This window comes from Lagopus muta, chromosome 7 (genome assembly GCF_023343835.1).
Source record: "Lagopus muta isolate bLagMut1 chromosome 7, bLagMut1 primary, whole genome shotgun sequence".
Taxonomy (NCBI): Eukaryota; Metazoa; Chordata; class Aves; order Galliformes; family Phasianidae; genus Lagopus; species Lagopus muta.
In genome coordinates this window covers 14,732,496-14,753,569 of record NC_064439.1, presented here as the reverse complement: position 1 = coordinate 14,753,569, position 21,074 = coordinate 14,732,496, and the positions used below count along the sequence as shown (strand labels likewise).

At 38.2% G+C, this 21,074-nt stretch overlaps 1 protein-coding gene across 19 annotated transcripts in view; it reads left to right on the top strand.

Moving 5' to 3' along the window:
• The window catches only part of SVIL (supervillin), a 133,317-nt gene that overhangs the window by 92,823 nt on the left and 19,420 nt on the right, over positions 1 to 21,074 (top strand). For 12 of the 19 annotated variants that reach the window (XM_048950431.1, XM_048950430.1, XM_048950434.1 and 9 more), the window contains 8 exons: positions 652 to 871; positions 6,336 to 6,465; positions 10,387 to 10,464; positions 16,200 to 16,350; positions 18,799 to 18,888; positions 18,980 to 19,066; positions 20,001 to 20,178; positions 20,442 to 20,614. In XM_048950431.1, coding sequence (XP_048806388.1) covers positions 652 to 871; positions 6,336 to 6,465; positions 10,387 to 10,464; positions 16,200 to 16,350; positions 18,799 to 18,888; positions 18,980 to 19,066; positions 20,001 to 20,178; positions 20,442 to 20,614 — 1,107 coding nt within the window. The remainder of the gene's footprint in view (positions 1 to 651; positions 872 to 6,335; positions 6,466 to 10,386; positions 10,465 to 16,199; positions 16,351 to 18,798; positions 18,889 to 18,979; positions 19,067 to 20,000; positions 20,179 to 20,441; positions 20,615 to 21,074) is intronic. The other 7 variants (XM_048950438.1, XM_048950426.1, XM_048950441.1 and 4 more) reach the window with 3 other exon arrangements.

The following is a 21,074-nucleotide window of genomic DNA, read 5'->3' as shown; positions in this document are numbered from 1 at the left end:
ATCCTAATTAAATTTCTCTGACTCCTGGGAAGACAGAATGGATAGAACAGGAGCAGACCTGTAACAGGGAATGTTGTGCTTGCAGAATTTCAAAAAGAAAAATGAAGATAACATGCTTTTATTTTTTTTCTCAGGGCAGTTTTTCCTGTGGTTGAGTTGCAGCTCAGGAAAATATGTCCCTAAGATCTTCCTAGAAAACAAGATCTCCATTAAATTATTAAATATTCTCCTAGTGTGCTACCTATACATTAAAATGCTTTACCTATATATTAAATTCATTAAATTTTCCTTTCTTTTTCCTGCTCTTTGTTCCCTTCTCTCTTTTATCTGTCTGCTTTTTTTTCTCTCCTGTTGGCATGATGACAGGAGCAGCAGTTTGTGCCTCAGCTGTATGAAGTTCAGAGTTGAGTACTGAGCGCGATACTCTGCAGCTTCATGTGAACTTCAGTCAGAAGGGACCAGTCTATGCAGCAGATAATACTGAACAATTGATCTTTCTATGCTAGCTCAGACAGAAATTTTTTTCTCTGTTAGGACAGCATGTGATTGGAATATCAAAAAGCAGATCTGCTGCTTCAGTGTTAGTAATTTTTTAAAAAGGTCTGAGAATAGTGCTAAGTGTAATTCAGCACTTTTCTTTTGACTGGGCAGACCATGTGGAGCCTACTTCTGAACTCACCAGCACACCAGCAACGAGGACGCTTTCACAGAGTGCAGCTGTGGCATCCTGCAGGCTACAGGAGCTGTCTGAACAACTGGAGGGAAAAATCTACAAGAATTCCTGTGAGATGTTTTCTGCTGGAGACAACAAAATGCAGGCAACTGAGGATGCCCTTGATAGTTCCAGCAAAACGATGTCAATTAAGGAAAGGTACTTGAATTTCACTTTTTTTTTTTTTTTAAGTCTATTAATAAAGTTATTAGAGTGATGTAAGAAAGAAGGTTTAAACCGGTTTGTCAGAAAGCTAAGCAGTGATTATAGGGCTTTATTAGATGTCAAAAGTTAACAGTAGAAATATGCAGCTAACCTGCCTGACACACCTGTAAGGCAGATGATGAATGAGAATTCCTGTTTGGGAGATCACGATAATCTGATTTTGAAAGAGCCACCCGAATGATCAATAAGAAGATCAGAAAATGAAAGCAGTAAAAATTCATATTCTAGTTACATTTATGCTGATATACTCAACATGCTTCCTCAGGTTCTTCAGTTAAAATAGTTACAGGGTGTTTTTTTAAAAAAATGTGTGGTTTTTTGTTGCTTTATGGAAATGGTCTCTTCGTAAGCTGAGTACAGGAAATCAGGGATACACTTTGTGATTTTTCCCACTTCAGAAATACATAGTTTCCATTTTGACTTCTGAGATTTGCTCAGAGATTTTTAAGGATGATGAGCTTCACAGGTTTGTAGGAGTATCAGAAATGTTTTTTTCCAACCTAAGACCATTATAATCTGAAATTAAATGATAATTACTGTGTGCTTATAGTTCTAGCTGGAACTACAGTAGCTGCATGTAGCACTTATGAAACTCATTCTAATTCAGTTGAAACTTTGAGAGTATAAGCTCAACCGTGGAGTATGAAAGGATTCCAGTAGCAGTCCAGTGAGTGAAGTTATGGTGGTTTGCATCAAGTTGACAAATAGCCTTATCCTTCAGCTTTTGTACAGTGAAAGTAGAACCAATGCAACAAAGTAGCTTCTTAACTTTCACTGTGTCAAAATATTCCATCACTTTGTGAGTGTGATATTAGGAAGATTCCAAAGCTTGCTTCATGTATTTCTAGGTGTGTGAGTCATCCTCATTTTTACCATCCTCACTCCCTTTTATCCCTTTAACATAAAGTGGAGAGCAGAGCAACTAGAACAGTTGTACAGTCTTGGATCCCTTTCTGAATTATTTACTTACCAACTTCAGTTCACTGGGTTTTTATTTGTTCATTTTAATGCAACCTTTCCCTCCCCCCATCCTTTTGTAAATATGTTGTTTGTCTGGTCAGATAAGATTTAAGTCCAGTAACTTCTGATTTTGGGGTAGTAAGTGATTTGTTTTCTCTGAGCATGATGGGGAGACAAAGATTGGAAGGAGGGGGAATGTCCGTGTGTTAGCAGCTGTTTTGGCCCTAAATTTCATGCTTCAGTAGAGTTGGTCTCACGAGGAACTGATGTTCCTGTCAGACTGTCAATCACACTCACAATCTGAAATTGCTTTTGTTAAGCCTTTGTGGCTGTCTACTTAATCCCAGAGTTGACACCATAAAATACCTGCTTTCTTGTCAGGAATTTTTTTATTCTGACTCTGCAAATGTCTGTAAATGACAGAGCTGGTATCAAAATATTTTAGCCTTCCAAAATAGCACAGTAGTTTTCTTCTTGACCCAGAATTAATAAAATAATATTAATGACTGGCTGTAACTTTTTCTTTTGGTTGTCCATAGCTGGAGCCAAATATTCATAGACCTCAAAGAGCATTTCTGCTAAAAATTACCTTTTATACTTTGTGTTTTAGGTGTCGTTTTTTTCTTTGCTGGGGTTTTTTGTTGTTTTTTTCTTTTTTCTTTTTTACATTTATGAACTTCATCTTCCTATCCACTGATTTTTTTCTGGCTGTGTCAGACATTCTTTCACCTTATGGAAGAACAGCTTTTCCACAGATGTAATGATATTTGGGCAGGATGCATACTTGTTGATCTGGATGAAAGTGATTTTCCTCAAAGTCTTATTTCACTGGAGTAGTATTATCTTGCGGGCTGAGTGCATACCTGGCATTTTTTTAAATTACCAATATTATGTCGAAGACGGAAAATTATGATTTTTCAAGACAGAAAATATGTGTTCTGCCAACGTGCCACTTAGAGGTGAGAGGGAACAGAGATTCCTCTCTTACAGTTGTTTTGGCTGTGTTTTATGTTAGACTGGAAACCCTTTTATAATCACCTTGACTTCAGCCAAATGAAAAGCCTGGGAGAGGCCTTCAGGGAGGGGAATGTCTTGGAGGACTTTGAACACAATGTCAGTTGCATGTAGCCTGTATCTGTACATTTATGGAGACTGAAGTTGCTAGAAGGCCACCTGGTCTGCTCTTCTGTAGAAGTCAGCTATATGCCATGATCCCCATTTTCAAAAACCACAGATAAGAAGTTGGTGGACTTCCAGCTTTCATTCTGTCTTTGTCAAGAGAAGCCAAGACTAGGCTTTATTTTCAGCCTTCATTGATGTTTGGATATCACAGCTAGCTTCTTATGTAGGCTAGTTCACATACGCGGTGAATCTGTGAAATCTTTGAACATCAGCTTCCGTTTTGTAGTTTCTTCACTCACATTGGCCTCTAGGATTTATGAATGGCCGATGGAAAGTACCGGTCAAGTGCAACCAATGGAGTGTGTGTGGAAGCCAAACTTGTGTCCAGTTCAGTGAGATACTGAAATATTGCCACAGAAGAAGGATGCATCTTTGTTTTCTTTTAGTCATTTTTTGTGTGGGCTTTTGTCAAGGCCTTTCATATAACGTTCTAGTTTAGGCAAAATTGTTGTTCAAATCTAGCTCATATTTCCCTTCAGTAGCAATCCTTGCCTTCAAATGTGAAATCTTTTGCTTTGAATCTGACACCTCTGCATCATTCTGTCTTAGTAATGGGTGAAAGAAAGACACAGAGCAAGCTGCAAAGATGGGCAAATATATAATAAAGCTTTTCCTTCCAAGAACAGAGTAAACGTTCAGATAGGAAAAGGAACTTTTGGATGAAAAGGAGGAAGTATGTAAAGATCGATAAAAGTGAATAATAAATTAATTTTTTATTAAAGGTGGAAAACTAGATGTATGCAATGAACCTAGTAAGCAGACCTTAAACAGATCCGAAAGTTAGAACCAAAAACTGTCTTTGTTTTTTCTTTGCAGACTTTCCAAAGAATCAACTGCTATCTGCCTTCTGAGTTAAGCTATTGATCTGTTGGGCTTGCTTATGTGATTTAATTCAGCAGTTTTTGCATCTTTATTTAAACAAAAAAAAAAGCCCTCCAATGGCTGCTGAGTCAAAGTGGTCTGAATTTAAATGCACTTTCTGTGGTTCGTAACAAATGCATGGCTTTAGGTTTTGCACAGCAGTGAAGTTTTCAATGGCATGCTGGGCATACCAGTCTCTTTAAGAGTGATTTCATCATTTGGGTCAGACAGATGTAGCCTTACTCTAGGAATGCGTTGTTTCATTACATGTTCAAGTGGAAGATGAAAGTGAATAATCCATCCTTACAACAGAGAAGAGAGCAGTCTCCAAAGACTCGGAAACAGTCTTAGAATTGGAGATTTTCTCTTCCTGGTCAGCCAAGCTGTTTGGAGCAATGTCTTGGGCAAAAACGCTGCAGTGATGTTGGTTTAAAAAAAAACACAGGAAGAGAAATCTTTCCTTCCGTGCTGTGCAGCTAATAGACATTTTTAGAAACAAACTGATTTTAGGCCTGAGCTAATCAAAATGCCTTCCAGCTTCAGTTACTGAAGATCATTTCTAAGCAAAGCTGACCTGAGAGAACATAACTATTGAACCAACAGTGTGATGGCAATTCCATCTGAACTTGGTGTCCTGTGTAGTTTCACGCATGCATGGATGCACTCTAGAAGATTAGTTCTGGACAGTGAAATCTTGTATACGTTCTGGAAGCAATGACCATGGTCTCAGCTCCTTATTGTGAGTCCTCTTTACCCGTATTCATGCCGTGCAGTGAGGTATGAAGCAGCCAGGCAGTTAGGCCTGCCTGCACTGCCTGCCTGGGCAGGAACAGAGGAAATAACTGCCTTATTGAATGCCAACATTCTTACTGCCATTGTACGCTGTAGATTTACTGTCTTCTGAATCCTCAGTTTTCCTCAGCTGACTGCCTTAGGACCAATCGGGTGTTCTTGAAGAGGTCAGTAGTCCACACAGGTGCACTCCCTGGATTTCTGCAGGAAGCAACTGACTGAAACTTGGCTTCTGGCTAGACCTATTCAGTCCTAACCCTCCCTTCTCCTTGTAGGTTCAGGACAACCCTCACATACTTACTATGGTGGTTACAGTCACATCTCTGAAAACACATCTTCACCTCCTGTGATTGAAACAGGTTGCCAACCTACTGAACTGTCCAAATGCAAATAGGGTTAAGGGTCTTAGTGTAATTCGTGCGGGAATGCTTTAGATTTAAAAAAGTTATGTAGCAAAAAAACTGAAATAAAATGACTTAGTGGAACAGTGCAATTGTTTGAACAGGTATTAAAAATATACATTTTATGGAATACTACGAATGATTTTTGAAAGCTAGAAAATTCATACAAACGTTTAATTTCTGAGAGAAATAAGCTGAAGATTCATGTATTTGTGGACCTTCTATTCTGAACTGACTTGTCCTGTGCTCAAAGCTAGTCACTTCGGGGTTTGCATGGACAAACAAGTTCTAATCCAGCAAAGCAAACATATTTGCTTGCCCATGGGGACAGTCACTGTCCCTCTGTGCTACGTTCAGAATGTTGGTTAAGATTAGAAAATAGCCTTTCTTCAAGATCCTGCTTATCTGAGATCAGTGATAATCTACATTTTAAGCTTAAGGCGTCATTTAAACCACTTGAATCTTGCAGACAGTGTTCACAGCTGTAGCACAATAGCACCAAGTTGTTAGTTTGTTTTAACTACTGATTTATGACAGCAATACCTTAGATGAGCAAGAAGATGCTAAATGTTCACTAGCAGTCTGATACTCATTGGAACTCTAGTCCAACCACTGATTGCAAAGTTATCACTTGATATGCCTGATGAGACTTTATTGATAGCTGCCTGCTGAATACACTTCTTCCTTCTTGGGTTTTAAAGAAAATAAATTTTTAAATCTTTTTTTAATGAGTACAATAAATGTCAGTGATAGGATTCATCTCATTAACTTTGGTCATCTACAGCATAAGCATCCATAGCTGAGTTAGTCAATCTCTGTATATTATCGACAAGAAGAGGAAAAACAGCAGTGATTCATCTGACCTGCGTATATGTTTACTTCAGGACAGTCTGCATTGTACCCTGGCCTCTCTTGATTGTATTGGCAGTTTCCACTGACTATGCAGATTAACTGGAGTGCCTTTTTCAGATCTAGATGTCTGTGTTTTGTCAGATATTTTTTGTTTGACCTGTTCAGTAAAGGCTTGTTGTTCATTTGTGAGCTTTGTATATGTGTATGAAATGTAAATAACTGCAGTCAATTAGAAAACTTAACTTCGAATTTTCTTGAATGTGTCATTACAGAGGCAATAGAGGTAGCTTGTAAGGATAATGGGAGGTATAGTATTTAAAGCTAATCTTTTGACATGGTTTTTCTTCTAGGTTGGCATTGCTGAAGAAGAGTGGTGAAGAAGATTGGAAGAGCAGGCTCAGTAAAAAGCAGGAGTATGCAAAAGTGTCTGCCACTGATCGTAGTGCACAGATGCAAGAAGTTGAACAGCTGTTGAAGAAGGTAACTCTATCCCTGTTTGGAAAACCTTGTTTGGAAAAAACATCTTGCTTGAAATGCTTCAGCTTTAAAAATGCATCCCAAGAGACAGGCATGCCTAATAGTAGATACTAGCTTCTGCTATTCCTCTCATTGTCAGGCTTGTTTAAAAAGCAATTCTCCCAGTGTGAGAGCTTTTTCAACAAGTATGTCTTCATGTCTGTCTTCATGAAAGCAATAAGTAAGTGGGCTTCAAAGGCTTCTGGAATATTTACAAGTTTTCCGCCACATGCACCAAACTATGTGAAAATGACTTAAGACTTTAAGGTCAAGTGTTTTCTTTGTGGATGAGCTTGGAAGAATTTCACATTGCTAAAGCTGTGTTGTCTCTATCCATATACTTTTTTTTTTTTTTAATTGAGCAATAATATTCAATTATAGAAACACTAAGGAAGTGCTGACACCAAGCATTCCTGCATCATTCATTCAGCCTTTGGTTGCCTTTGGTGATCTTTTTGTTTGTAGATAGCCAGAACCTCTTGGACAAGGACTTTGACTTGTCAGTGAATAGAGTAGGAGATGGTAGAAGGGTATGGAGGAAAGGTAAGCTCACAACATTAGCACGCTGTAGCAACATCTTTTTGGTTGTGTTGGCCATAAGGAGTGGATCTGTAAAGCATAAAAATTACTGATGAGGACCAGATATCTATGCCATACTTACTTGATGGGTTTTAGATTTAGTCTGTTCCTGTGGCATGACTGCCTGTTAGCAGCTGTGGTGTTAAATGGGAGCCCAGGAGTATGCTTCAGGGCTTAGTTTCATCCAAACATCTGTTCATTCTGCAACATGATCCAAAGCACAGGAAAAAAAAAAAAAGAAAAGAAAAGAAAGAAAGACGATTAATGAGAGATTTACTTCAAGAATGGAATCCCAATTCAAACTAATAATATTTTAGAAAATGACACTGTCGTTAAGATAAAATAGCTGTTTCCAAAAGCCTCTGATTTTTGAAGGAATATTTCTACAGATAAGATTTGTAATACCAATTTTACCACAGGGAACAGCCCTCCTTGGATCTAATTATTTAGTTGTGAAATATCATATCTATTAAGATATCTATTAAGATTATCTATTAAGATTAGAGGTAAGCATACAATAACAGAATGTCTCATTATTTCATCAGTATGTGACCAGTAAGGAGTTGTTACAGTCTGTCATTATTAAGGATGACTCTGCACCTGAGCTCTTTGGTGGTCGTGTGTTAGTTAACTGTACAGAAAGGCAAGAAAACTGATCTTTGCAGATTGGGCTTGCTGAAAAAAATAGGTTGCTAGTTTGAAGATGTCCTAAAGCATGAACAGTTTGACTGAGGAAAGCAAAACTGTGGTCACATTTTTAACAGCCAAAATGACAACTGTTGAGATCAGATTACAGATGTACTCAGTCTAAAGACAATGGGGCAGAGAAAAAGCTTTAAGCAGCTGCCAAGATTTAGGCTGAGACAAAACCTTTGTTCTTTCTTTTTTCTTGCTCTCCAGCACCCATATCCTCCCTGCTGTGTTAGCAGCTTCACTCAGCATAGCACAAGTTAGGCTTTTGAAGCAAATAAAAGAGCATGAAGTGCTTGAAGGGTGTGAGCTTTGATGTGGTAGTGCTAGCAGTGGAAGCTTCTGTGACATAAGGTCACCCACTGTGTTTGTTGGGTTCATGTTAGCTCTCAGCTATATGGAGACTAAACCCAAGCATTTGCAGTTCTGCCAAAATATCAGTGAAAAATATCAGTGTGTAAAAATAAAGGTCTGATCAGACACACAGCAATATTGATATTTGTGATGCTGATTCAGTATATACATGACAAATAATGTAGAGCTTTGTCCAAGCTGACCACAGTGGTTACAACACATCGCTGTCAGATGAGCTCAAATCTGGAAATATTATCTATAATTCTTCAGTGTGGTGCAATTGCTCTGTGAGGACCATGAGGCAACATGCCACTGAAGTCTCCATTTGTAGAAGAGCTTTGAGACTACAATGTACTTACTGCTTTCTGTTGCTGAATTTATGATAAAAATGCAGATATTGAATTGACTACTGTGTTTTGAGTTAGTTGAAGTACACCTTCCGCAAATCACAGCCATGCATTTGTCACAGGGCTGTGTATGCTTCTGTCACAGCTTGCTGGTTCACAATAATGCCTGAAGTTTTTCTAATTGTGTTAAGTAACTCTTGTTAACATAGCAAAGTGCACCTTTTTAGATTTTTTTTTTGTCCTTAGAAAAGTGATTCAACTTGTTCTAGGGGTTTGATTACTGAAGCATAGCTATTTAAAATAGAAGTGTTAGAGTACTTTTAGATTACTTCTAATCAACAAAAGTTGGAAGATTCATTTCAATAAAATAGTTGCACTAAGTAGTGTTAGTCAAAATGCTTCTGCACAGTAGTCTACATGTTGAGATACTTCTCTAAAGGTGTTACAGTCATTTCTGTGAAGACTAAACTTAGAAAAGCCATGAAATTAACGGAAAAGCTGGCAGCAATATAATGTAGGAAATAAAAGAATAAGTTTTTAATTCAGACAGATTTAAGAAAAAACAGTTGAGATTTACATGGAGATCTAGCATCTTGTTTTGATGATTGCTGCATATTTGAGGAAAACTTCTTGGAAGCTCTGAGACTTCATAAATGACTTAAATGTACAATAAAACATCCTTGCAGAATTTAAAGAATAACTCTAACATCAGAAGAACAACTGTAGGCAATGGAGTCATAGTGTGAGGAAAGGAATGCATTTTATTTGGAAAAAAAATTTTTGGATTTATGTTTGTATTCCTCTTCTTAAGTTGGTGGAAGACTTCTTTTTTTTTTTCTCTGTATAGAAAAATTAACAAACTTTGAAATCTCTCCTTAGTATCAAAACAGTGAGGTTTACTGGAATGAAAATTCCTGTTCTGTTGTTGGCTGGCTTTATTGGAGACCCTGATTAATGTGATTACCAGCTGCATTGCAGTAACGTTAAAGCAGTGAATGATATTTCAATGAACTTAATTCTTATGGCAAGCTCATATTGCAGCTTGGTACTGGTGCTAAAGGCTGGGACTGAACAGATGAGGGGTATAAAAATCTTACAGGGGTGGGCTGCTAAAAATCAACCTTTAGACAAACCATTGGTCTCCTGCTGTGGTAATAGTTTTGTCTATTTCAGAAGGGGCTTCCAAGTACTTGCATACAGTGCTAATCAAAGCTGAGGCTCTTGTGGTTAGGCTTCATTTCAGGCCACTCTAATGAGCTACGATTGCCTGCGTTCTGTGCACTGTTCTGTATTTGCTTTAGCCTACTGAAAGGAAGAATAATTATTGATGGTAAAGCTGTGCCTAATCAGCTTTGAGTAAGACCAGCTCTCAGGCAAGGCTTATTTGTAGGCTTTGCTTGGAATAGTGAACCCACCTTCGCTAGGTGCCATGGGCTTAGCAGTTCCCTCCAGATGGTTTTTGAGTATCTTAGTTTCACTAAGTATTCCTTCCTCTATCCTCAAAGTAAGTGGCTTGTTATTTAATAGGGTATGATTAAACTTGCAGCAGAATGATTCCCATCATGGTTGACATGGCTTATCATTTAATGGTGCATGAAACAGAGACATACGCTTTTCATACCTAGGTCATCTTTATTTCCTGGCTGTGCTGTTCAGTTCTGTGTTGAGTTGTAGTGATGTTGTTACTAACTTGTTTAATTCTTGCATGGATTGGCTTTGGTAAACATGCTGTTGTATCATGAAAGCATCTTTTGATCTCTAGCTTTCCGGTAGGGAAGAAGCTTCTAGAAGATTAAAGATTGAGATTTAATTTACTTCAAGAACTTGGGGGAAGAGGAGTGCTTTTCCCCCATCCCCATCTCTGGCAGTTCAGTTCTTTTCTAATTCCTTCACTTTGCTTCTGTCCTTGTCATAGGAACCTGTATATGCTTCTACTTACTCTCCTGTTATACCTGCTGTCCATAAATTTCATCCTTTTCTACCTATTAATCAGGTGAGCAAAAGTCTGCACAGTTCAAATGCTCAACAATGTCCATTAGACTCATTCTGACTTTTTTTTTTAATATAGGGATTTAACAGTCCTCTTCGTTGATTAACCAGCTTAACAAAGGCTGCTTTAAAGAAACATAGCATTGTACCACTGCAGTGTGTAACCTTCCTCAGTATGTCTGCTACTGACACATTCTGCTATTGTTTCCCTTGTGACTAGTTTTCTAAAAGTTCATTATCTGTTAGACCACATGAATAAGAAATGAAATGAAGGAGCTGCTATTGCATTAATTACAATACAGAAAACTTGTCACTTGTTTATAAAAAAAACACACAAACATAGAAAATGAACAGCATGCAACTATACAACATTTATTTCAGAATAAAATGCCATGTGCCCTGTCTTCTCTGTGAGAAATGTACATATACAACTGTGAAAGTCTGAATAGTCTAATTCATTAACTGTGCAGAGCAAGCTGCTTCTGTTTAGAGGTGACTTCTAATGCTTTTCTTTTCCTATTCCATGTCTGAAGGATTTTTGCCTTGGCACATACTGCCTCTATTCTCTGACTGTCCCATCTCCTTGCTTTTCTCTCTTTCTTAAGGTCTGTAGTACTAGCTTGAAAGAATCAAGCTCTCTGCTGAACTGCATCCTTGGAGATTGAAGGTGAAATGCTGTACAAACTTCCTAATAAATTAACAAAGTGAGAAGTAAGACAGAAAATTACATTCAGATCCAAGATGCACGTTCCCAAAGCAACCTGTGGTAACAGAGTTAACTGCTTTTGCTTGGGAATAGACATCTGCTGCTGCAACAGTAAACAGTAAAACTTCATGTGACGTTTAAGGCAAAATCATGCATACATCTTTGCAAGCTCATCAGAAATGATGGGAAGAATTTACTTTACTTAGAATTAATAGATAACAAGAAATGTGAAACAACCTGCTTTATTCAGTTAGAACTACCTAATGAAGTTGTCTTTGAGCAGAAGTAGAATACCAGATCTCTATTTGAGCAAACAGCACTTGTGTCGTGCAATTAGAGGTGAAAACAATAAAGGCAGGAGTGGGCAAAGAAACAAGCTGAACACAAGAAAACAAGGAGAACTGAGTGGAAAGTCTTGATAGGTCTATCAAGATAGGTCATGATAGATCTGCAAGCCTACTTCTGCTTTACTGCCTTACCTCCCAGATGTGTGGCTGTAGTTCTACAAGCAGTGCACTGTGTTCTCCATTCCCCTCTGAACACAGCACATAGGATGTGTCAGGAGCATTCTGGCTTACATGAGTAATGGTAATGAATGCATAGGATGGTGGTTCACTGCTACAGCAGAGGATTATGATTATGGTAGAGATTACTGTAACTATGTTCAAATATGTTGCTACTGACATGTACCATTCCCAAGTTCATTTTCAGGCCAGTTTCTGAGGATTATCTTCTACTCTGAACTTTTTAATTAAAAAGTAGGTTTGGCGCTATCAACTGAAAATCACTGGGTTTGTCTCCTCTCTTTAAGTTCTAGACTCACTACAATTTTATTACTGTTTGACTTGAGACAACCTATTCATTCTGTTGTGAGAGTTCACTCACTCTATATATTGAGTATGTAAATTTATCTCCTAACTTAATAACCCTGATATCCCTGCAGTCATAAGGGGAGAGAGGAGGTCCTTCAATGGCTGCTCATCTCAGCTACCCGAAAAGAGGAACAGTTGCCCCTAAACCGGAGAAATTATCTGTGTTGTAAGGCAGATACTTTTTGAAATACCTCTTTAAATAGTTCATGACACTGGTTTTAAGTGGACCCTCACTTTGAAAAATCAATTTTTAGCATCCATTCTTGGTTTTAGACTCGTACAGCTAGGGGCCATCATGGTCCTCAACATAGAAAACTGTCAATTCATGTATTTCTTGCATATTAAAAAAAATAAAGGCTTTTTAAAATAAAGGAAAACAAGCAGGCTCACAGGCCACTTCAAGAAACGCGTTGCCTTCTAGAAGAGACTAGCATGTAGTACCATCAGCTAGCCTCACAAGCAGTGGGCAAGAAAAGCTTCCAAAGCTGTCAGTGTCCCAGATAGACATGTAGATGCTAGAAATGAATGAGCTATTTCAATAACAATTCCAATATCACCATCTCCCTCCTCTCCTCAGCTTCTTGTTTATACAAGTAATGGCAGAACATACCAGCTCTTAGCTACCTGTGTATGTCATCCCTTTTTCAGTTAGTTATCTGTTCAGAACTAGTGTTCCATGGGAATTTTTTCTTCTCTTTTTCTGTATTTCTAATTGCCCTGTTTTTCCCCCCTTTTTTTTTTTTTTTAATTGATTCTCTTTTCAACAGGTATTGCTCTTAGAAGCCTGATTTTCCAGTTTTTTTTTCTTATAGCCTGTTTAAAAATGTATGTGATTACTTCTTTTTCACAATTACCCACCCCTCTCTTCTCCCTGTGTGTTGGTGTTTTCCTGAGCTGGTTCTCGGCAGAACTGCGGGCTTTTTTCCACCTGCACGAAATAATCTCAGACAGGTTGGGGTGATACAGATTGCTGCATGGCTGTTTTCTGTTCAGAATATTTTTTTCTGTCAGTTAACTAGTGAGCTGCATTTTTATAGCGCCCCAAAAAAAGCTCAGAATGTCATCTGTGATTAAGTCAAATATATTAAAGAAATCAGAAGTAACTGTTAACATATTTAATCATACTTGATCTCATCAAACTTACCATTTTGATTAAGCCTGTTTTCCATAATGCCATGTGGAATGGCATTAATTATGCAACTGTGTTTTGATTCTTTATTGATTGTCTTACAGCAATCTTGCCATGATTGTCTGGAACAAAACATAGCTTATGTGGCCTGTGCTTATGTGCTTCAGTTCTGCTTTCTTCTAAATGTTGTCCCCATGTAAGGTTTTATCAATGCTATCTATTGTCCATTTTGGTTGGACAGTTTTATTGTTTAAATTTTATTTAATTTGGTTGTTTGTTTGAATTTTATTCTTTAAATTAGAAAAAATGGGGACTTATGCTTGGAGCATCTCCTGTCCCACTTATTTCTCGTTGTTGGATGCCAGTTCTGACCTTTTTTGTATTTTCACTTGATTTTAGGGTTTTGTCATTTGTCTGAAAGAAGAGACATCAATGAAAACAGGGATGTGTCTTTCAGTACAAATTAGAACAGGCTCTTTATTTTACCAAAAGGTCACATTTATGCATTTGAGATCTTTATTTTATATCCTCATGTAGGTATTTATTTCCCCACTTGGAACTAAAACTTGCACTTTAAAGACTGACAAGTTTTGTATTTCTCACAGTATTTTCCCCCCAGGCAGAATGTGGTTTAGCCAACTCACTTCTTTGGGAATGCTGCCCTTTGGCAATTGTGAAAGCTTTTTAAACTGCTACTAATTACCATGTGTGCATGTTATGAAATTTCTATGGACAATTCTGTTGGCTTATACGAGTTTTCCAGCTGGAGGAAATTGTTTGTCCTTTTAGGCACCGCATATGCTTTTGATTTTCATCAGCACCATTATGAGAAGGTACATGGCCTAGGCATGGCTTACTGTCTATTCAGCTTAGCATTGGTTTTCGGTTCATTAATAAAGGAAGATGGGAGTCTTTTTGCATTAGGGAGAGTCCTGAGACGAAATTACTCTGAAGCCTGTGTAGTGCACAACCCGTCTGACTTATAGGAAATCCAGGGATGTTTTGCCCGAAGGAATAATGTGAAATCTTATATTGAAAGAAAGTTTGTTTATGCTGTTGGAGCTACGTGCTCTTTTGTTCTTTGACACCGCTCTAGAGTTGGTCATGATCTTTCTTACAGTTTGTGTGTGCAGTGATTAATGCAAATGCATTCTGGGTTTGTGCCTTCAGAATGTCCAGTGGCTCTGCACACTTTGAAACTTAATGTATTCTCTGGAGATGAAATTAAAATTAAGCCTCCTATTGTTAGAGGTTGGGGAAAAACCCAACATGTAAAAGAATCCATGTGATTACATCTTCTTGTCTTCCTTGCTTCCCCACATGCTGTAATCAAAAACTTATTCATATTTGCTAAGTGAAAAGTACTTGTTTTGTGTATGAAATTTCACTTGTGGTTTCATTAGGGATATATTAATTTCCTGCTCAGATCTTTGGTAGTGTGTTACTGTCATTTTCTTTTACTAGCTGCTCATCCCACAGGTGGCTGTGCTTCCAGCATTGGAAAGGGAAAAGATTCAGGAAAGCAAGTAGACATTGCTTTCACTGTTTCTGTTGAAAGTATTTAGAGGCTTTTATGGAAGAGGAGGAAATACTTGAGTAGACTTCCATTTTGTTATTACTATGGAACAATTTGGAGGTGTTTTACTCTGGTTATCATGAATCTGCAGTTGTAGGGTGATTGTGTTCCCTTGATAAATTGGGAGCAATCATTACTGCAGAAGGCTGCAGAGTTGCATGGATCTAAAAGGAAGGACTGGAGAGTTTGCCCGTGCTAGTCCTTGTACAACCATTGCACTTGTCTTTATTCTTCTGACTGGCACATGTTATTAATAGTACATGCTGAAATCTTATTTCACTGCATCTCCTGTAGTCAGAATAGTTCTTACATAGTTCTATACAGAGTAGTAACCCTGGACTGATTTCTTCAGTGCTGTTGATTTAAAGAAAATAAATAAGATCTACTAGGTTTATATCCCTTCCTTGCATCTTGACCCCACGAAGAGAGTTTACCTCATATTCACAAGCTTTTGGATTACTATTAATTTAAAATTCTTTGTAGTTAGAAGTGTGTGCTGTGCTAAAGCACTGGCTTTTAATTTTCATGTGGTTTTCAGTTCTTAAGTTAACTTGTGAAGAAAAATGTCAAAGAGCACACAACTAGGAAGTAATTCCAGTACTGACAGCCCCACACACTAAAAAAACTTTCATACTTGATTTCCGTGCAGAATAATCCTGAAATGTTGCTATATTTTTAAGCTTAGTGCATTGAAGCAATATTTCTTTAGCCAAACCTGGCTATAGCTGATTATGTAAATTCCTTCCAATTCAATGTGCCTTCATCTGCCCTTTGTATTAGGAAGCCACTAAGATGCTTAGTGCTCTTGGCTGCTTTCAGTTACTCAAGCTGTTGGGAGCTACTCTCTAAAGAAGGCAAGGAAAGCTAAAGGTGACCTCCACAAAATAAGTTGGGGGATGGCAGGAGATAGAACGATCCAGTCATTGGAAGAATACTGAAAGGGGCAAGCTGACAGAGCCTACAATGAGCAGCCTCTGGAGCGATAAGACTGCTAATCCTGCCTGGAAAATTGAGTTACTTCTTCAGACGTGATGAACTACTGAGGTTACATTTTCTTAATTGTTATTCCCAGCGCCCCCTGCAAATTTACACTTGAAAACGTCTGTTGAAAGTTCAATTCATGATCTCAGTAGCGCAGCAAGTAACATCTGAAGAGAATAAGATCTGGAAGAATATCCACAGTAAGTGGTTTGTTTTGCTTATGAGGATGCCTTTGCCTTGGCTGGTAGTTTCAATAAAAAGTCAGAATGTATAGATTGAAACCTTCTCAGTGTAACGAAGCAGCGAAACAGGGAGGCTTGTCAGGGCCAGGGTCACTAAGCTGAATATGTGACTTCCCTTCAGTAGCTTGTCAGTCCTTCTGTCTCTACAGAGGGCAGGAGACCCAGTCTTTTGCTATATCCTGATCGGTTCACTTATTTTTAAACATCCTTTTTCTCTCTGCCCCCCGAAAAAGCAGAGGATAGCAGATAATCAGGAGACTCAAATGACTATAGAAGAAAGAAAACACCTGATCACAGCTCGAGAAGAAGCCTGGAAGTCCAGGGGAAAAGGCGCAGCGAATGACTCCACGCAGTTCACTGTAGCTGGTCGAATGGTAAAAAAAGGTCAGTGATGAAATGATCCCAATATAAACAAGCCTCTACTTATCTTTCTAGTCAAAATAAAGTCAGGCTAAGGTTAAGCAGAAACAGTATCCATGTTTAGCAAGAGGAGGACTGCTTATATTCAACTGAATATGGTGTCGTAAGGCCATTCTCTTGAGCTTCTTGTTGCTCTCAGTACTGATCCATTTTGTTCTGCCCTGTTGCACTACCATCCAGTTATAATGGGGATCTGTCTGACTGGTGATCATCCATCACTTCAACATTCATGTGCTTCATCTTTCTGTCTGATGCAATCCAAAGGGCATGGTTGGATTATCCTTTCTTATTTATTGTTTAAAAACCCAGGTGCCATTTCTGTGCAAAAGTTGTGAAATCTTGGTGTTGCTGGCTCTTTTCCCACTCTGAGGGTCACTGGGAATATGTAGGAAACACATGTTATTTTTATGATTGCTGTTTTGGACAACAACTTGACTGAAGAAATCAGTGAACATATTTTTGCATAGAATTTGGGAGTAGAAATGGCATGGGAGCAATACTGACGTTTTTGGGATCTCTTGAATTCAGCTAGACTCTTTTTCCAGATGCATCGATTCTCCAGAAGTGGAAAGAAATATGTGAGGGTTATCCATGCAGCTGTTCATACACTGGGTCTGGGAAGGTGATAGTTTTGGAAGAAGGTGCCTAAACTGATCTCCTGTAGTCAGAGAATACTAAAATCTGTGACAAGAAGCTGGCAAAATTCATGGTGGAGGCAGTACTGCAAGAGGGAACAACTCCATTTGCAATCCAGACCATATTTTGTTGGCGAACAAACAGATTGTATTAGGAATTTCATTTATTAGCAGAGTATTTCAGCTGCTGCTTACATTGTTTTGCTTTGATAATTGACTGCCGTTTGTTTCAAGACTAACCTATTTTTTGGCGGGTCACTGAGAAAAAGTGGTCAGTTGCCCACAGACTGCTGGCTGAGATTTTATTTTAGTTTAAAAAAAAAAAAATAAATTGGTCTTTGGAAAGGAAAAGAAGATGATAACGTTTACCCTTAATGGGAAGTGATAAATACCCAGAAAGCATCTCTTTAGGTGCTGTGATCTGTCTTGTGGAGAAAAAAGGCATTCCTGTGACAGTGACATCAATAAAAGTAGCCCAAATGAGATTTTATGCAGATGTGTGCTATTTTTGTTGCCAAGAAGAAGAAATTATCATGATGGGTTTTTAATTTAAGGGATGATGAGAAAGCACTGCAAAATTAGATCCTTGTTATATACATGTGCACAGATGCTATATTTTAATTGATTCTTACAGCTTGAAATTTTAAATTCTTTAATTGGAATTTGGAATCTTGACTAACACATGAAGTAGATCTTGTAGTCCTGTGGATTAAGTCTTGTTAGAACTGCTTAAGGACTGTGTCCTCTCAAATATGTCTTGCTGAAGGCATTACAAACTGACTTGCTGAAAAATTGAATCTCTTAGGCAGAAGGGAAAAACAGTGTTTGTGGAAAAGCTACTGCGTTATATAATAAATCTATCTTGGTTTTAGCAGTTAAGACTTGTTGGGATTTGAATTAAAGGCAGTGAAAACATAGTGTATATTCTCTCAGTACAGCGCTGGTTTATCTGATCAAAACAACTAAGGACTGAAATTTATGTGGCTCTGTAATTAGTGCAGAGTGTTCCCCTATGGCTAGGTGAAAAATAGGCATTAGAGGAAGGCTTAAAGTAGCATTTCTCTCCATCACTGAAAATCTAGGCAGCAATGGTTAATAGACAGAATTATTTGGTACAATATGCTTTTTCACCTAATCAAAAACACTAAATTGATAGTGTGCCATTTCTTTTACTGCGTCAGTGGATTCATATCAAAAGAACAAAGCATTCATTTTTTTCTTCTGAGTCTGAAATAAATTGTTTCATGATAATTTCTGAAAAGAAAGGAGGACAGTACAAATTCAGTGGGTACATTGCTCTACATGGTGAGGGCATCCATTTCCACTTAAAAACAACAACACAAAAAAACCCCTCAATCATACACAAAAAACAACCATGCCCAAAAATTACTGTTTGATCTACAGACTGTATTCAAGTCAGATGCATTCTGCTAGATCTGTTAAGACTGGGTTTTGATTAAAAAGGGGACAGGAGACACCACACCAAGGTCTGGAAGGTTTCACTGCTATTTCTGTATCTTTCGAGCAACAGAAGTTTTGTATTTCTCACACATAGCCTGAAGTAGAACTTGAGTCTAAAATGTAAACCAAGTGACGCTTCAAAAGAGCGCGCTCCGACATCCCTGATACAGCAGTTGTGGAGGCTGCAGTAGGATGAGGGACCATAGGAAATGGCAAGGCCCATCTGCTTTCCCTTAATAGCTCACCTCCTGTCATCACTGTTGGAGATGTGGGATAACATGGGATGGTGTTTTTGATATTCTCTGTTCTTCTGCAGGTCTGGCTTCTCCAAGTGCACTAACACCAGTAGCATCCCCTTATGGTAACAGGCAGAAGTCTACCACTCCAGTTACAAAGCCTTTGGAAGGTAAGGAATAGACATGGCTGAAACAAGTCCAGGATTTCTTTTTTTTTAAACTTCCTATCACTAAACAAGTTCTGCTTTCTGTTTTGCTTAGAAATTGAAGCTAGGCCTGATATGCAATTGGAATCAGATATGAAGCTTGACAAGCTGGAGTCGTTCTTGGGAAGGCTGAATAACAAAGGTCAGTAGTTACCAAAGAAGGCAATGTGTTCATTCTGACTTCACTAAATCACTTAAAGGACTTCTAGTACTTACAATGTTATGTTACATATATACAGCAAAATAAATCACAACTGAAAAAAAAAAATAGCAAACCAAAAACCACCCTATATTATTCCTCCACACATGATGTACACATTCTTGTTGTGAGCAAAATTCTTTAAATCCGTGTGCTCAGCTCATTCTGGACCATACTGAAGGTATGCAATGAGACAACTTTAATGTTGTTGAACTTACTGATCTTATTTGAACTGTGCTCAAGCACAGTTATTCACTTTCCTACTTTTTTGAAAACAAGCTTTCTGTAGCAGCTCACACAGCTTTCTTGTACAGGTTGGCCATACAGGAAGCTATGTACAGCTATGTTCCATCTCATATATTAGTCTTCAGTGTTGTAAAGACAAAAATTCTTTTGTGAGTGGTAGAGTTTCAAATAGCAAAAATAAATGTATTCACATTCCATCAGCAGAGCAGTAGCACAGTGGAATGATTGCTTTTGACTCAATAATCTTAAGAAGTGATTTTATACTTGCGGCTCCAGCAGATCTTTGGAAGGGAAGAAGTTATGTGGTTGGAGGCAAGACAGAATATTCAAGACCATAAAATGCACATATCCTCCTACCAAAATAACTCATTTTTAATAGCGCCTAATTTTGTTTTGGCCATATTTCCCAACCATTTTTTAACAGGGATTATTGTATATGAGTAACAGGTATGCTCCTTTTTAGTCATTCATTTTCCAAGTGACACTTCAATTGTGTTTCCTTCAAATTCCATTCAGTCAATGAGAACCAAACTAAAACCACAGCAAGTCATATTTACCTCTTATTGAGTTAGAATCTAGCGTGATTATTTATTGGATGGGCTGGGGTTTTTTTGTTTTTTTTTTCCTACAGTTGCTGGAATGCAAGAGACAGTGCTGACAGTTACAGGAAAATCTGTGAAAGAAGTGATGAAGTTGGATGATGATGAAACATTTTCCAAATTTTACCGCCATGTGGATTTCCCTTCCTCCTCAGTGCCTTTGGACCTTGATGAGGACTTTGATGCCATCTTTGATCCTTATGCACCAAAGTAAGAATTACTCTTTCCACTGCTTGGAATGCAGAAATAGGAATGGTGGTCGAAATGTTCGGCTTTAAGTTATCTTGTAGACAGCGTTATACTGGGCATGTCTGTTCCTACTACATTTTTCTAAATCCAGCCTTCTGCCTGGATCAGTGAACTAATTCTGGTTTCCTCACAAATGTCGTACCCCAAATCAATCTCTTGTCATTAAACTCTTACAATTTATCAATTATCAACTGATAATTTTAAACGCTGCTTGTTTTTTTCAGGTTAATATCCTCTGTAGCAGAGCACAAACGTGCAGTGAGGCCTATGCGCAGGGTTCAGTCCTCCAGAAACCCCCTGAAAATGCTGGCAGCAAGAGAAGATATTCTTCATGAGTACACTGAACAAAGACTGAATGTTGCCTTCATGGAGTCAAAGCGAATGAAAGTAGAAAAAAGTGAGTTAAGGTGGTTTGTGGAAGCCACTGTCTTGCTAATTTAATTAAAACCAAAACTAAACAAAAAGCAAAAACCACAACTGAAAGAATAGAATATATTCTCCAAAAGACAACAGATTGGTTAAGGTATAAGACTGAACGTAGATTGGCCGAGGAGGCTTGGAAAAAAGAGTTCACTTGACTTCTTCAGGGAACGCTACCTGCAGCCTCTTCCTCTGTGTATTTATTTATTGTTAGCACTCACCTTGTGCAGAGGTAGAGCAGTTGTACTTGCAGGTAAGGACAGGAGATTAAGCAAAGCAAATCTAGCAATATGCTACAGGGGCTGGAGGGAGCTGGGAAGAATAGGTAAATGTTTAGGAGTACTAGCCTCAGTTTTGGGTCCTTGGTTTTTCTCAACCTGAAACTAGCCAGGTTAATTTCTATAAAGGATCTGTGCTCTGTAGCAGGGCTTTGTTTT